Source organism: Episyrphus balteatus, chromosome 2 (genome assembly GCF_945859705.1).
Source record: "Episyrphus balteatus chromosome 2, idEpiBalt1.1, whole genome shotgun sequence".
NCBI classification, from domain to species: domain Eukaryota; kingdom Metazoa; phylum Arthropoda; class Insecta; order Diptera; family Syrphidae; genus Episyrphus; species Episyrphus balteatus.
In genome coordinates, this window is record NC_079135.1 from 75,916,741 (window position 1) to 75,933,028 (window position 16,288).

At 30.8% G+C, this 16,288-nt stretch overlaps 1 protein-coding gene across 6 annotated transcripts; it reads right to left on the bottom strand.

Moving 5' to 3' along the window:
- Positions 1-677: 677 nt before the first annotated feature.
- Positions 678-14,687, bottom strand: LOC129910641 (B-box type zinc finger protein ncl-1-like). 6 transcript variants are annotated; one of them, XM_055988096.1, is made up of 9 exons: positions 14,553-14,687; positions 7,706-7,973; positions 6,792-7,070; positions 6,582-6,729; positions 5,086-6,511; positions 2,987-3,506; positions 2,750-2,913; positions 2,062-2,294; positions 678-1,023 (listed from the first exon to the last, which is right to left on the bottom strand). In XM_055988096.1, exons 3-9 carry the CDS (start codon positions 7,034-7,036, stop codon positions 919-921), a joined length of 2,841 nt encoding a protein of 946 aa, XP_055844071.1. In that variant the 5' UTR covers positions 7,037-7,070; positions 7,706-7,973; positions 14,553-14,687; the 3' UTR covers positions 678-918. The 6 variants fall into 6 exon arrangements, with proteins under 6 accessions (XP_055844071.1, XP_055844070.1, XP_055844074.1 ...); XM_055988095.1 differs by lacking the exons at positions 7,706-7,973; positions 14,553-14,687 and adding an exon at positions 7,143-7,471; XM_055988099.1 differs by lacking the exons at positions 7,706-7,973; positions 14,553-14,687 and having other exon boundaries at positions 2,987-3,428; positions 6,792-7,471.
- Between the last annotated feature and the right edge of the window lie 1,601 nt (positions 14,688-16,288).

The window sequence follows — 16,288 nt, forward strand, 5'->3', positions numbered from 1 at the left end:
TATTACTAAAGTTAATAACAAAAAAGAAATGTTAGTGAACAATGAACAAACAAAAAAATACTTAAATATTAAAATGAAAAAAAAAAAAAATATTTAATTAATTAATAACTAGAGTTGTTAAATTGTCTGTTAAAATAAATTGAAAAAAAAATGACTTGAAGGTATGCTTTTTGCTTTGTTTCATTTCTCAATTATTCCTGTTTTATCAGAAATGCTTTTAAACAGAAATTGTTTTCGTTTGTTTTTTTTTTTTGTTTTTTTGATTTGTTTTTTTTCTAATAGGTTAAAAAAAAACATTTTGTACATTTGTAATATAAAAAAAAATTAAATACACAGAAACTGACTAAAAAAATAAATGTATTGAAAAAATATGCGTACGGTTAATTATTATTTAAAAAAATAAAGTTAAAATAATTAAAATAGTAACGCATAAATAATGTCTTGGATTACCAGCCTTATTAAAACGGAAAAGGAATATAATAAAATATTTAACATTTTATAAATGGTATGTTTTTTTTTTCTAATGTATAAATAATATATCAAGTTCGTTAGCTTCAGAGTTATTTTTTTGTTTTTTTTTTAAGAGAAAAAAAAAATGATATTTTCTTTGCTTTTCCATATTATTGTGTGTTCATTGTAAATATTAAAAAAAATTAAGGAGATCAAAAAAATATTTGTTTCTTTTTGTATTTCTTGATACGTTTTTTACTGTGTTTTTCTTCATTCTAGTTTTGTTTGTTTTCTTCATCAGGGATCACGGCGTCTTTGTTGTTTGTTTTTTTGTAGTAGTAGTAGTATTTTTTAAGCGTTTTTTTTTTTATATATTTTTTTCTGTTCTTGTTTTAGTAAAATTTTATGATAAATTTATCGATTTGGCTTGAAGTTGTTTAAGTTCGCTAATTGACTTTTTGTTTTCAATCAGTGAACATAAAGAGTATTAAGCACTAAAACATGATGATTATTTTTGGCTAGGGTAACAACATAGCCCTCGGATGTTATTTTTAGACCGCAGCATCGAGAAACCTAGATAAAATAATAATGGCGGCGTTTGCATTTCTTTTTCTTTCAGTTAAAATACAATGGGCGTTACTTGGTTAAGACACATTTAAATATTTTGCATATTTCATTCCTATAATTTGATACGACAGATAAAATATTTTAAAATAACAAATTATACTATGTAATTAAAGAAGGCAAGAGCAAGAAAGTTTCATATCCTATCTAGGCGTTATTAATGGTTTTTATTCATGTGCGTCCTGTGAGTTTTGTATTGTAATACACTTGAAGCGTTTGGATGAAGAAGGGGGTAAGTGACATTTTTTCGATTTTCGGTTTTGAAAAATGAGGATGTCTTGCGAAAACTTAAATTTCCGTCTAATCTAGGTCACGCTACGATTAGTATTTTCTTATTTAGCGCTTTAATTTTTGGTATAAAAGGGTTACTAAAAACTAAAAACTGAAAAATGTTGTTTTTTTAAATATACCAAGCTACTGTTTTGAAATAAGAGTAACATTGTTAAAAAGCTATTATTTTTCTTGTTTTATTAGTTTATTCAATTTTATTAAGATTGGAATACGAAAAAAGTTCTCAACAAAAAACTTTAAGTCCTTATATCTCGAAATGTTGCAAATGTCACTTACCCCCTTCTTCATCCAAACGCTACACTTATTTATTTTCTAACCGACATTTCTTCACAGAATCCAAGCGCAAATTCGTGCTACAATTGTTATCAACTCACTTCTTCAAAATCGGCTGTAATTATTTATATTTTTTGGTGGGCACTTTTACTTTGCGTAGAAAATGCTGAGCATTATTACAAATTATTCTACTACGAATTTTAGGCTAAAATATTATAAAACGATTTCAAATTAGGACGTAATCGGAAAAATAAGGCGATATTATATTTCTTCTAAATATTTCATAAACTCTTCTGACTGTTTAAAAAAATTATAAAATATTTTGTATGTATCTAAACCAAGTGAGCCTCACTGTATTTATTTATATAATACTTGTATACTCATATACATTATGAATATTAATAAGATGAGAAAATTTCCTACCTTTACATGTGGGCACTCGAATTCTGACTGTAAAACGCCATCTCGTGAGTAACAAGCAACATGGAAGCGATTTCCATGAGAATCTCCAATCAAAATGTCACCTGCATTAGATATATCAATTCCATTTGGGAAACAGGTTACTTTTTCATTTCCAATGCGATATTGGAAGACTCCATCTTCCTTAAAAACAGCTACACAGTGTCCTTTGAAATCACATACGTAAAAATCGTTGTCTGGAATAAAAATATTTTTTTTTCTTGTGAGACATTTAAAAATTTGTTAAATACATTAACATAGATAAATCATTCTTAGTTCATTATGTGTTAAAAAAAAAGTTCAAGAAACCAAAGCAGTTAAACTTATTAAAGATAGATTTTTTTGGTTCGGTTTGCAAGAAAATTCAGAAATTTTTGGAGCGACGAAATAATTAAGAACTAAGGCTCAATTTATTCACACTCCATTAAATTTAAAGTCACCATTTAAAAAGAGCAATTTTAAAATTTGTATGCGATTTGACAGATTTATAATTTTAAATGGAGATTTTAAATATAATGGAGAGTGAATAAATTGAGCCTAAATGACTTACAACTTTCAAATATTCAACTTAATGATGTACATAGTATATATATTTTGGTATAGTATATTTTGGTAAAAAGTATATTTTGGTAAAAAGAGAGTTTCATCTTACCTCTAATTGCTATATCGGAAGGTTCCCTCATATAATCACTGCAGTCAAACCAGCGCACCAATTCACCCTCTTCAGAAATAACAAAAACAGTTGGCGAAACACTATCCACAGCAACAATATGTCCCTTTGAAGTCACAGCCAATCCAGCGACAATATCGATGTATCTTAAATTAAAAATATAAACAAACAAATGAAATAAAATCAAGACTTGGTTTTTTTTTTTTTTTTTTATCTCACCTTATGGCAATTTTTCGCATAAAATGTCCACACTTCGAGAATATCTGCATACGAGATCGTTCATTTCCACGATCGCACACAACAAACTTTCCATTGGTATGCATTACAGCAACCTTTCGTGGATACCACAATTGTCCCTCGTCTTTACCAGGCACACCGAAATGGAACTTCAGTTGTCCATTCTTTTCAAAAACTTCAATTCGATGATTGTTTGTATCGGCTACAATAATTTCTTCATCTACACCCAAGCAAAAGCCATGGGGCGAATTAAATTGTCCTTTGGCAGTTCCCAATGATCCGAATTTAGAACGAATTTGCATAGGGGTAGCCTTGTTTCTACCAGTAACATTGATGCCTGCATGGAAATTGGTGATACTCATTTCATCGGAAAGTGGAGCAAGTGTTGATAGACTTGGCGATGTAGCTGGTGGTAGGCAAAAATCTGGCAATAAACAATCAATGCCTGGTGAAGGTCCACTCGGTAAAAGCTGATTAGATGTCATGTCTGTGTGAAAATCTACTATTAAGCGCCAACAACAAACCAGTGTTTTTATGTTTTGTTTTGTTTTATTACGAAAAGTTCAATAAACAGAACATTACAAAAATAAAATTATGTTGTTAACACAAAGTTTAATTAAGAGAAGAAATATACAAGAAGAAATAAAATGGCTTGGATTAGTTAAGGGAAACTATGAATAAATAACTAATTTACTACTTTGATTTAAACAAAATAGGAAAAAACTAATGTTATTTTTAATGAAAATTTTCACTTTAATGCATTATGTATGTAAATATATCTGGGAAATTATTAACAATAGAGTGTATTAAGACTCAAAAATAAACAACCTTATTGTTCTTCTATCAGATTTATAAAGTTTCGATTCACGAGATATATTGCTTGTATTTAAAAAACTTGCAAATGTTTTTTAAACCTTAAAGTGGCCACAAGCTAAGAGGAAGGGGGATATGAAATTCATCATATAACCTACAATATAAAATAAATAAATGCAAAAGAATATTTTGAAGCGTTGTTTTTACTCTCCGGATTGGTTCGTGAAATTATTTTTTCAGGACCAAAACTAATGGTTTAATTTTTTCAAAAATAGCTTCTTATAAGCAAAGTTTTTTTAGAAAGTTATATTTTTTTAATTTCTAATAAATGACTAGCATAGGCGACGATATTGACATAATTGTGATGTCAACACACTCAACACCGACGTATTATACAAAACGTCATCATAGACACACAATACTTCGAGGAAGTAAAAAACTTTCGTCTACCTAGGCTCCGTTATTCACATACAACAACACCATCGCTGAAAGGTAACGAAGAATTAATCTTGCTAACCGCTGATGCGACGAAGAAGATGGCAATGGTGAAAAAACTAAGCTGAGGCATATACATATTTGCAAGCAGTGTTGCACGCTGTTGGGCTCAAAACCATGAGTCCCAGTAAGTTGATGTTTTAATGACAGATGGAAGCAACAGTTGATGAATTCCAATATCACCAGCAGTAGATAAGAATTCAATTAAAAAATAGAATTGGAATTCATTTTCTAAAAATGACCTCAGATGTACGATATTATCAGAGCCTTGTAAATAGACTGAGTGTAGTCGGTTAGTAGAATGATGCCACTCTCTCATTCCGCACCCGTAAATAAAAAGTTGAAAGTCAAAAACAATGGCTGTGGAAGAATTGATGATTTTCACATAGTAGTGATATATCATTTACACATTGAATTATTAATATCAATTGGTTTTGAAGTAATTTGCGTCCAAAAAATTATTTTAATAAATGAATAAAATTTTGAGTTAAATTGTTGTTGTTGGGACAAGTTGATAAAATGTCCAATTAAACTTAGCAATTTTTAGTTCATGGGCAATAAATTGATCTCGTGTAAGTTTTACAAAACAAGCAGAAGATTTACTTTAAGTTCAAAAACTATAATTTCGATGTATCGTCTGTCTTGTTTTTTTTTTAGAAATCGAATAAAAAAAATATTATTTCAAATGAAAAAAAATAAGCATTTTGAAAAGAATAATTTCTGTCGTGATGAATGTGTTATAATATCGAGTTGCAATACAAAATACGACTTACCGTTGCCATTCAATCCAAGTTTTGCTAGAGCTTGAAGGTTATTGAATGCCCTTTGATCTCCAGAAAGAATATCAGCCAATGTAATAGATTGGGTTTGCTGTCCCTGTGATGGATTACCAGCAGCCACCATAGCATCAGACAAACCGTCAGGAGTATTTTCAGCCAGATTTGCCAAACGTTGCAAGTTATACTCAAGCATACTGATCGAAGGTTGTGGTGGACCACCATTGCCTACACCAACAACTGGTGGAGGACCAACATTGCCATTGGAAGAAAGAGGACCGCCACCGCCCATAGAATGTTGTGGTGGTGAGTCGGGTGACAAAACACTTGGCATCATAAAGCCATTTCCAAGAACCGATAAATCTCCATCAAATGACGACTGCATCGATGTTGGCAAAGAAATGGGACTACTAGCTGTGACAGAGCTAGCCAAAGCATTTTGTGAGCTATTTGCCATTATATTGCGAGTCATCAAGGATGGTGGCATACCAGGCAAAGTTGGTGGTGGTGTACTCTCCTTTGGACTGGGTGGAGTCGATTCAGTGCGAAATTTGCCAAATGTATCATGAGCCAATTGCTCGAATTTATCAAATTTGGTGTCGAACTCAAGCGAATAATTGACATCACACTTTGGCGTATTGTTGATCAAATTTATAAATTGCTTAGATATTAGCTTCTTCATGCTAAGGAATTCAGCAGCATTAGCCTGCTCTAATACACGTTTCGTGAACGTGCACACTCCATCAATTTTTCCCATGGTATTTTCAATATTCTGCAACAAGTCCATGATCTTCAATTCGCGCTCAGAGTGCAGTTTACCCAATTCCTTGAGCGACTGATCACGACACTTCTCAAGTACAGCCTTAAAACTTTGAAATGATTCTTCAATCAAATCTCTAGCGGTGTCGTGTTGCGATTGCAACTCAGTTAGATCACTCGACAACTTGGAAGCAGCCGAATCGCAATATTGAACCTTCGATTTAGCCTCCTTCATCAAATCTTCTATATCAACACGAACACACTTCTCAGCAAGCCCAATCACTTCGTAATGATGTTCGGAACCCTTGTGGTCGGCTATCAAGCAATCATTGCACACAGGTATTTGGCAGTTGTAGCAATAGTATTTTAGATTCTCACTGGTATGTACATTGCAGAACAATGGCTTATGGATAGTCAATTTTTCGGCGGTCTTTTGCAAGTCCTCCAACTTGACTACTTCGTGATTCTCAAAACAACGCATATATTTGTGGGCGTTGTCACAGCCGCCGCACAGGAAGTTTGCGCAATCATTACAACGGGAAATTGCTTTCTCCTTGCTTTTGCACGAGGTGCACGACAACATCTCAGACTCGATGGATGACAGATCCAAGATATTGGTCAGAATGTAATCGCATGTCAAAGATTCCACTCCTTTTGGACCAACCTAACAAGTATAAAAGAAAAAAAATATTGTTTTAAAATAGCCATAGTAACATTTTTAATTGTCTACTTACAGGAGTAATTTGCTTGCAAGTTGGACACTCAATGGAATTCTTCAGCGGTGGATCACCTGAACCATTTTCGTCCAACAACATCTTTGCCAAACATCCTTCACAAAAGACATGAAGACATGACAATACTCTCGGCGACACCAAGCGTAGCCTAAAAAGATACAATTGAATTTTTAATATCTTTCTTGTGTTTATATGGAAAACAAAACTTACGAGCAAATCTTGCAATTCTTCTCCATTCCATCAGGGAACGCACAAGCATCTTCCAATGGGGACGACTCCAATTCGTCCCCCTTGCTATTGCTTTCAAACACCTCACTAAACATGGCCGTTGCCGTTTGCAGAGTCAAGTTATCAACAGCCTCGTCCAATAGTTGAGCAGCAGTTTCCGTTTCTACTATCTTGTTATTGTCAAATGTACCAAAAATACCGTTGGAAATTTCGTCGGTTGATGCCATAAGTTGAATACAACTTTACGGAAATAATCAAATACTAATAATTAAATCAAAAAGTTTATTAGTATTTTTGTTTTTTAAATTTATTTTAAAAGATTTTTTCCCGTACAAGTGGCTTTTCTTCGTACACAGAGGAACAGCCTTAGATTAGGATTTGTCTTAGAATTCGATTAATCGCAATTATCACTGGTTTTATATTTTGTTTATTTTTAATATCAACACTTAGACACTCATGTGGAGGGAAATTTACTTATATATTTTGTTTTTTGTATTTTTATTAAGAATCTCATAAAATTTGAATAGACCGCGAAAAATGGCAGATGTATATATTTTTTGTCAAGAGTTTTTTAAACACACGACAAAAATATTTATTAATAAAAAAAAACAAACAAGAAACTCAAATTTACACAATTATGTAAAGTTTAAAAAAAATTAATAAAAGCGAAATATTAACACTAAAAAAATAAATAAAATAAATTCAATTATACTGGTTTTGTTGATAAAACGAACACAAGTTTTTTTTTTGTTTTGAATCAAAACTTTTTTTTTAAGATTAAAAATGAGATTTTGTTTTTTTGTATCTTTTGCTTTTAATTTAAGTTCGTTTATATTTTTATTAATTAAAAATATTAATAATTAAAACTTGGAGATAAGATATATTATTGTTGTTACCGATTATTGTAGTTATTCGTTATGGTTGTAATTTTTGTTTTTTGGTTTTTTTTTTTTTTAATTATTTTATCAAGTGATCACGTTTGAATTCTTTGTTGCTTGTGGTGTAACTACTACTCCTTCTGTTCTCAATAAAGATTTTTGTTTTTTTGAATTGTTTTTGTCAAGATTGCAGCGAATTCCCCTTTATTCCTTGGTTGAATGATGAGGATGGTTTTTGTTTTTGTTGTTTTATTATTTAGATTTATTCAACAGTCTCATCCAAAGTCTACAAAAAGAATAAATAAAAGATATTCTATTATAAACGTATTCAATTAATTATGGCGAATGAAAATCCACAGGTTGCCATGGTATTTTACAATTTTGCATATAAATATTTTCATCAAGTAGGTAAGGTAGGTACTGAGTGTTATTATATGAAGTTGATACAAAGCATTGCCATTTCAAGTCAGTCATTTGAGGCAAAAAAAAGGTTACCTGGACATTTTATTTATAATTTTGGAAGTGTATTGGAAATAGCTATTTTGAATTTATTTTATGAAGTGCGTTTTCAAGATACATAGTACATGTAATTTAAGTTAAGCCAAACTGTATGCCTAATTTTTTTGGGGTGCTGAACTCGAATCTGAAGTTATAAATTCTCCAACAAACATTGAAATTGCCGAAAAGTAAAATAAATTTTTTTTTGTGCATATTACTTGAAAAGGTGAGTTTTTTTCAAAAACGAGTAGGAAGTAAAAGATAAAATTACATACTAACAATTGAAGCGTTGAGAATGAGAAGGTGTTAAGTGACTTTTTTTTATTTTTTCCATCGAATAAAGGGGTCAAAGACACCCTAAATTTTTGTTGTTTTTGCCATTCATTTAATGTCCTTAATTTAGAAGTTAGCCTTCATTGTAGTTTTTCAGAAAATGAGATTGATGCAATCAAATCGATAACTTTTGCTGTTTATTTCTATATGAAGCAGTTGTCTCAGATTTATGTTTTTGATATTAAATTTAAAAGAATAAAGAGCTTATTCTTACTCAGTCAAAAACCCAAATAATGCAATTTTGTGACTTAAGACTTTATTCCTAAGAATTGTTTCAGAGATTTTTGAATTTACTGAAATTTTGAATTCTTTATCCTTCTATTGGGTGAAAATTTGTTACAGCAACAATTTATTCCTTTTCATTTTTCTGTACAACTTCTGGCTTTCGCTCAAAAGTGTGTTGAAAAAAAAAAAAAAAATAATCAGCACTTATGAAAAACATTATTTCATATATTTTTGTTTTAGTTGGATTTTTGGATTTTTCATCCGTGCATTCAGACTAGCTCAGCACCCCAAAAACTTAAAGTTAGCTATTAAGAACATTTAGACTAGAACTTTTCACTTTTGTATGAGTCTGATTACAATTTAACTGGTACACTTTTTGAGAAGTGTAATTTTGTTCAAGTAATTTTTTGTTAAAAGATTTAAATAAAAGATACAGAAATAAATTATGTAGATAAGGGGTTAAGATGCAAAAAATATTAAAAACGCCTGCATAGTTTTCCAAACATACTACTACTTTAAGAGTCTCTACCCTACTCAACCTCAGTTTATCTTTTTGTACTAAAGTTAGTAGCTCGCTTAAATGCCAGAGAAGTTTGTTTTATAAAACAATTAATTGTTAATAGTTATGAATGTAGACAAAATATTAAAAAAAATAACCACAAATGCTTTTCGTTGCCTGAAAATAACCAAAGCTTTCGCTTAATTTCTAAAACAACGTTTTATCTAAAAAATAAAAACCATTTTTCAGTTGCTAATACCTCCGATTGAATAATGTTCCAATTCATACTCTATGAAAAATGCAAAAAATCAGAAATTTTAAACGTTTTAGTTCAAACAACAACCCTTATGGGAGTATGTAAATATTTTGTATGTTTCAGTCACATACGAAACTGTGATTTCGTTGAAGTTTCAACCAGAGATCAGAAATAAATCTCAACCTTTTGAAAGGTTCCTTAATAACACTTATTTGTTGCCATTTTCAATAAAGGTCATTTAATAACCTTTATTAAAAAAAAAAAGAAATATTTCGGTCAAGGTCTGACAGAAACCTTTTTTTTTATGTTTCGGTCAACCAGTGAGATTTATCGGTTGGAGAAAAAAAACAAATCTCATCTGCAAATTTATCAATTAGAACATCGGTCTCCTGAAATATTCGAAATTGCATTGGTCGTCCCAGCGACTCAAATCACAATGGAAAGGACTTTTTTCATCTTAACATTTTATTGTAAGCGAAAAAAGATATTATCTTGGGTCAAAGAACTTTGAGAGTATATTATTAGTTGAAGTTAATACATAAACTAAAAAAACATCCTTTTTATATTTATTTTTGCAAAATAAAGACATTTTCGACTTTTTCCTTTGAATTAACCATTTTTGATAAATTTTCTGTGAAAACGGTTAAAGGTTGACCTTTTTCATTTATTTTTTTTGTAAAAATCTCAACCGATAACCTTAATTTTTGATTTTTCTAAAATAAATCTCAAACCTATTTAAGGGGTTATATCTAGTTGTAAGTGCGAAAAAACGTTCTTTTTTGTGGATTTTTTGTGAAGAGGCATTTAATTATATAAACTTTAAGAATACATGTACATAGAGCAAATTTAATGTATTAAAAGAATTCGCTGTGTATTTAAAAAAATATTGGATATTGGACGACCTCCAAAAAAGGTGTCTGGCGGTGAGCAAGATATCTCTGATCCAAATCACCTTAAATTTAAAAAAAAAACCAAAAGATTCATTTTCAGGATAGACGAATGCAGCTAAAAAACGAAAGAATAGTCAAAATTTAGATATTTGACAAAATGGCGGCTCCCCAAAGAAAAAAAATCGTTTTTTTTTCACGAAAATTTTCACTTTAAAGTGGCTTGAAAAATCGAATTATTGTCAAAAACCTTATTCCTTTGTTCATTACCTGACAAAAGTATCTAAGAAGATCATGTAAAAATTTCAAGCCGATCGGTTCAGCCGTTTAGGAGAAATTTTGCTCACCGACTTTGAAAACACAGTTTCGAGAAAAACGGGTTTTTAAATTTTTGGAACCATGTAAACTGAGTTAAAAAGTCTTCACAAATACGCTATTTTCTCCGAAACTAATTGCAGTATCAATGTGAAATTTTTGGACAACAAATATGCAAAAATAATTATTTGATTTTGTTCAAAATTACAACTAGGTATAACCCCTTAATGTAATGTGGTAACTCTCAGAGAGAAAGCAGTTGAAAATAAAGGTTGACTGTTATTTCTGATCTCTGGTTTCAACAAAAATAACAATTTTGAATGCAATTCCCAAGTGTTTCATTTTATATCTGTTTTGGTTATATTTATTCATTATCTCCTTTTCGTTTGCATAAAAGTGGCACATTTTACTATAAAAAAGTTCCCAAAGAAAATTAGCTACTTTATAGATAACCCACAAAAATGAAGTATTTTATGAACAAAAAAAATAAAGTCGTAGTTTTTTGTCCATTCAAACATGGATGTACATTAGTAATTTCATTAGCCTATTTTCTTTTTTATAATTTTATTCTGTATTAAAGTTTCTTCCTCGATTAGTTTAAATTTGGAATCGCTATTATCCGGGGAGAACGAATGTCTAGTGTCTTATAAACGCGCATTTTCCTGTATGGGTGTTGGCAGTCTACAATTAAGGATAAACCCAAAATCCAAACGGCACTAAATCATGCAAGTGATATTCTTTTAGGCGAACACTTGCTCGCACGAGGCAAACCACTTGTTTAAACAATCATTGTAGTGAAATTTGGGATAGGCTTAAATTGAACACAAACTTTTCTAAGGAATAGTGCTGTATAACGCGACTTTCACCAAGCTTAATTGCTACAGAATTATAAAATTTTAAAAATATTAAATTTCAAAGTAATATCCCAACGCTCTGAAGCGTGGTAATGAAAAACCGTTCTTCATACAGAATCGCACAAACTGATTTTTTCAATTTCAGTTTCTCTTTGGCCAGCAGAACTGATTATATTTATTCAAAATCAGTCCTTGTACCAATCAGTATATAAGTTTTGGTTTATATGAAAAGATATTCACATATACAATCACAAATAAAAATCAATTTAAAATCGTATTCCGCAAGCCACGAAATAACCAATGGAAAGTTTAAATAGGTACTTATATATATTAAAAACTGTAAGTTATCTGTAAAACTTTTAATTCTCATACTCATAGATAAATTATTTAAATTATTAAAAAAAAAACATTGAAAATGATAATAATGTTCCAAGAAGAACAACATACAGGATGTTCCAATAAATTAATGATAGGTATCCCCACAATCTCTCTCTCTCTCTCTCTATAAGAGTTCATCATCATTCCACAGATTTACAAATAAACACGTAATATATAGAGAACATACAAATAAATGTTCACACAAATGTAAGCTGTTCATATCCATCTCTCATCATCATCATCAACACAACAATGTCATTTTGATTTAATTGAATATTATGATGATTTCAAGAGATGGGGTGACACAAGTTTCCAAGTGTTACTTCCTTTCCATCGTAATAATGTACAAAAAAAAAAATTAAAAGAAAGAACAAACAACAAATCAAATAAAAAAAAAACGCGATAAGACCATAAAGACAAAATTAACAAAACAAAAAAAAAATAAAGAATAAAACAAAATGCCAACAATTACGTAATGACATACATAAAATGAAAATTAAATAAAATACAAACTTTTTCAATAAAACAAAAAACGAAAATGCTAACAATACAGAAAAAAAAACCATTTTTGATTAACTTTGTCAACGATGACAGTGTCGAGCGATTTCGATTTGATTAGCAAAACTGATAAAAATGCACTTGTTTTCACAATTTTAAATGAAAAAAAAAAAATGCATTTTATATATTCTGGAAAAGGTAAGAATTACAATTCAAAAAGAACAAAACGAAAGATACCAATGTGCTTTTGCCAAAGGACAGAGTGAAATAAAAATATAGAAAACCAACCAACTAGGGGAGGAGGTAGACTTTTTTTTTTTTTTCTTTTTGCTCAACACCCCAAGAGAACAACCTGCACTGGGGCACTAGTTTTAGAGTAGAATGTTTATAACCAGAGCTAGGTATACATCTTTCATTCATAAATCGATTTAGATTACATTTTTTTTTTAACTACGTCACAAGAACAACACTATATTAATAAGCTAAGAATTTATAGTTTTTTTTTTTATTTTTTTTTTTTTGTTTTGGTATAGAAAAAAATATTCCTAGCTCCACCTCTACTACAAGTCTGTATTTCTGTAAGACTTTAGTAATACAAAAAAAAAAAAAATAGAAACTACCTATAAAGCGATTATATAATTGTCACATTGGATTTTGCATTTTGTAAGATGGAATTTTTATCCGCGGATTAAAATTTTTGTAAAATTGGAAAATCTTTGCAATAGGGGTGAGTTTTTTTTTTCTTACTTTTTTTTTTAACAAACACAATAACAATAAGCACCAGTGAGTATAGGTAAATTACGACACAAGGGCAGCAGGCAGCAAATCAGAAAAACAGCTCGCGGAACGGAATCGAACTAACGAACACAGAACACACACGATTTGGTGTCTCCTCCGGATCAGATGTGTACTTAATAAATTTTGCAAAATTCGTTTGGTATGACTCTCCTACTTACTACCTACATAGAAGTAGCAGTAGCAGCAGCAAATGTGCGCAATGCAGATGAAGGAGGCCACCCTTCTATACCCTATCTACTACCTATATTCGTTTGTCCGGGGGATACCCAGGTTTTCAGTCGAGTCGAGAGCCTATTTTCTTTTTTGGTCGGTCTTCAATCAAAATTGAAATTACAAATTCATCATTTTGCCTACCCTTTTTATCGAGTTGAAAGTTGATGATGTTGTAGAATTGTGTGTGATGTCCATGTCACTAAATCAAATCAACCATTTGAATATGAACACCATGCTTTTGCTTCATAGAAAGCAAACACACTTTGCTCCTTGCTTCATCAGAGAACAGAGATTTTACAAAAGTTGACGTTGCCCGAAACAACAACAACAACAACAACAATACTAATCAATTTCAATTGGAAGAGAAAAAATACCACACGGGAGCGCAAACGACAACGACGACGAGTCGACTGTAGTTGTTGAGTATTATTTGGTTGGTTGGTGGATGGTGGCACACGGTGGGTTGGCTGATAGCAGCGGTGAAGGCGAAGGGTAGTAGAGAATGGAAATGAGAGCAGCAGCAGCTGTGATCTGAACAGAACAGGCCAACCAGCAAATATAACGAAGCAAAGCATCGAAATCGCAAAGAATTTTTTTTTTCTTTTCGTTTTTTTTTGCTTTTCACTATTTTCACGGAGAGGACGGGTCGGTTGAGGTAGAGTGTATAGAGGTAGAAAATAGGAAACTCGTCGATGGAAAGAATAGGAGGGTAGCGAGTTGCGCGTAATCGAATTCTACTCGTGTCCTTGAAAAAAAAAGAAAAAACTACTTACTACCAAAAGAACTTTTTTCAAAACCTTTTTTTACATCCAAAATACATATATTTTTTGCAATTCTAATTAAAAATTAGCAAAACTATGAAAAATTACAAAAAAATCGACACCAAAAGTACAAAAAAAGGAAAGAAAAAGTACACACGATTCGACGATAGGTAGAGTGGAATTTTTTCACATTTTTTTTTTCCAACTAGAAAAAAACTCTGTCCCTCATTTTTTTTTTTGAAAATAACTTTGAAAATCTGCATATAATTCATAAAATTCTTAAGGCACATTGTTTTATGATTGTTTTTATGTAAAATTATTAATATTATTGAATAGACAAATTCACTTACCTTTGCCATGATACAATTTTTCACTTTTTTTTCAACAGGAATGGCGTAGACTACAAAAGTCAACTCAAGTATGAAGAAGAGAAGATTGAACAATTCGAAGCAGTAGGTATTTTTTTCCTTGTAGAACTTTTTTTTTTTGTAAATTGGAAAGGCATGAAGATGAAAATTGCGCCGGTTTGAGAATTGAAATGCGCGTATATTTTTTTGTTGTATTCCAATGAATATTCCAGGCGGAATGATTTGATAGGTGGAGAAATGACATTTGAACTTGGGGGATGATTACACTTTTTGTATAAATGAGCTAATTTGAGCAACTTTAAGGTGAGACCATAAGCCTTAAGGCTTGTCCACACTTTTTTGCAAAAGTACAAAAACGAAAATATTTTTTTTTCTCTGGTGCAGCCCAAAAGCCTGGTACGCGCTAAATTTTAGCCGAGATAAAATTCCCATACAAGTTATCGATAATTTGTATGGGTTCCATTTTAGCTCGGCTAAAAATTTTCGATAATTTGTATGGGAGCTAAAATTTAGCTCGAGCCACAGAACACATAATAGGTGTGTTTTTTTGTTTATCTATATAGATTTTGTGCAAAAAAACGACATCGAGATTTTTGAAATCAAAACAATTTACGTGTTAAAAACAACAAAAACTTTATCTGTATAGATTTTTGAAAAATCCAGATAATTAGGTGTGTTTTTTTGTTTATCTATATAGATTTTGTGCAAAAAAACGACATCGAGATTTTTGAAATCGAAACAATTTACGTGTTAAAAACAACAAAAACTTTATCTGTATAGATTTTTGAAAAATCCAGATAATTATCCAGATTTTACTTTCTCTCGATAAAAACAGTAGTGCCAAGGTACTTTATTTGTTGTGTTCATACAGAAATATCTGAAAATATTAACAAAAAAAAAAAAAAAAGCGGAGAAAATAAAGTTTTAAAAAAGCTCTCATAGAAAAAAATAATCAAAAATTTGTTTGACATAGTTGCATTGAAATGTTAATATTTCGGTATATACGCAATGCACTTTTCAGATAAAAGTCTTAAATGGATCCTTATAAGATTGTTGAACAAATATATACATAAAATTGCCAAAGTTTTTTCGAAAAGTTAGAAATAAAAATAAAAAAGTTTCCACGTTTGATTTTTACAAAATCGAAAAATAAATTCAATATGGTTACCTTCAAACGCTAATAACACAAGAACGACGCAACTAATTTTAATGGTTATGGTCTTAAAATGTAGCTAAGAATATACCAATGATTTTTGGTTTTTTGTGAAAAAAAAATTTTTTGAATCCAACATGGATGCCATGGCCATACAAATGGTTTTTGTTTTTTTGTGAAAATTTTTTTTTTTGCATTCAACATGGTTGTTATGGCCTTCCCACTTCGGAGTTAAAATAAAAAAAAAACAAAAGCAACATTTTTGACAGACATCTGCCAAAGTTTATGTACAGTGGTGCCAAATGTTTGCATGGATTTCAAAAATCCCGATGTCGTTTTTTTGCACAAAATCTATATAGATAAACAAAAAAACACACCTAATAAGTGCCTGGCTACACGGTGATTTTTCAATCGCCTAAGCAATGACTTTGTAGGCAAGAGGGATGAAGAGTGAAGGGGGAAGATGCTCACGAAGGGAACTGAATTTTCTGAGGTTAGTACAGTTCCATTGTTAATTTGTTCCTCTTTTTGACGTTTGTTCCTAGAAAATGTGAAAGTGGAACGT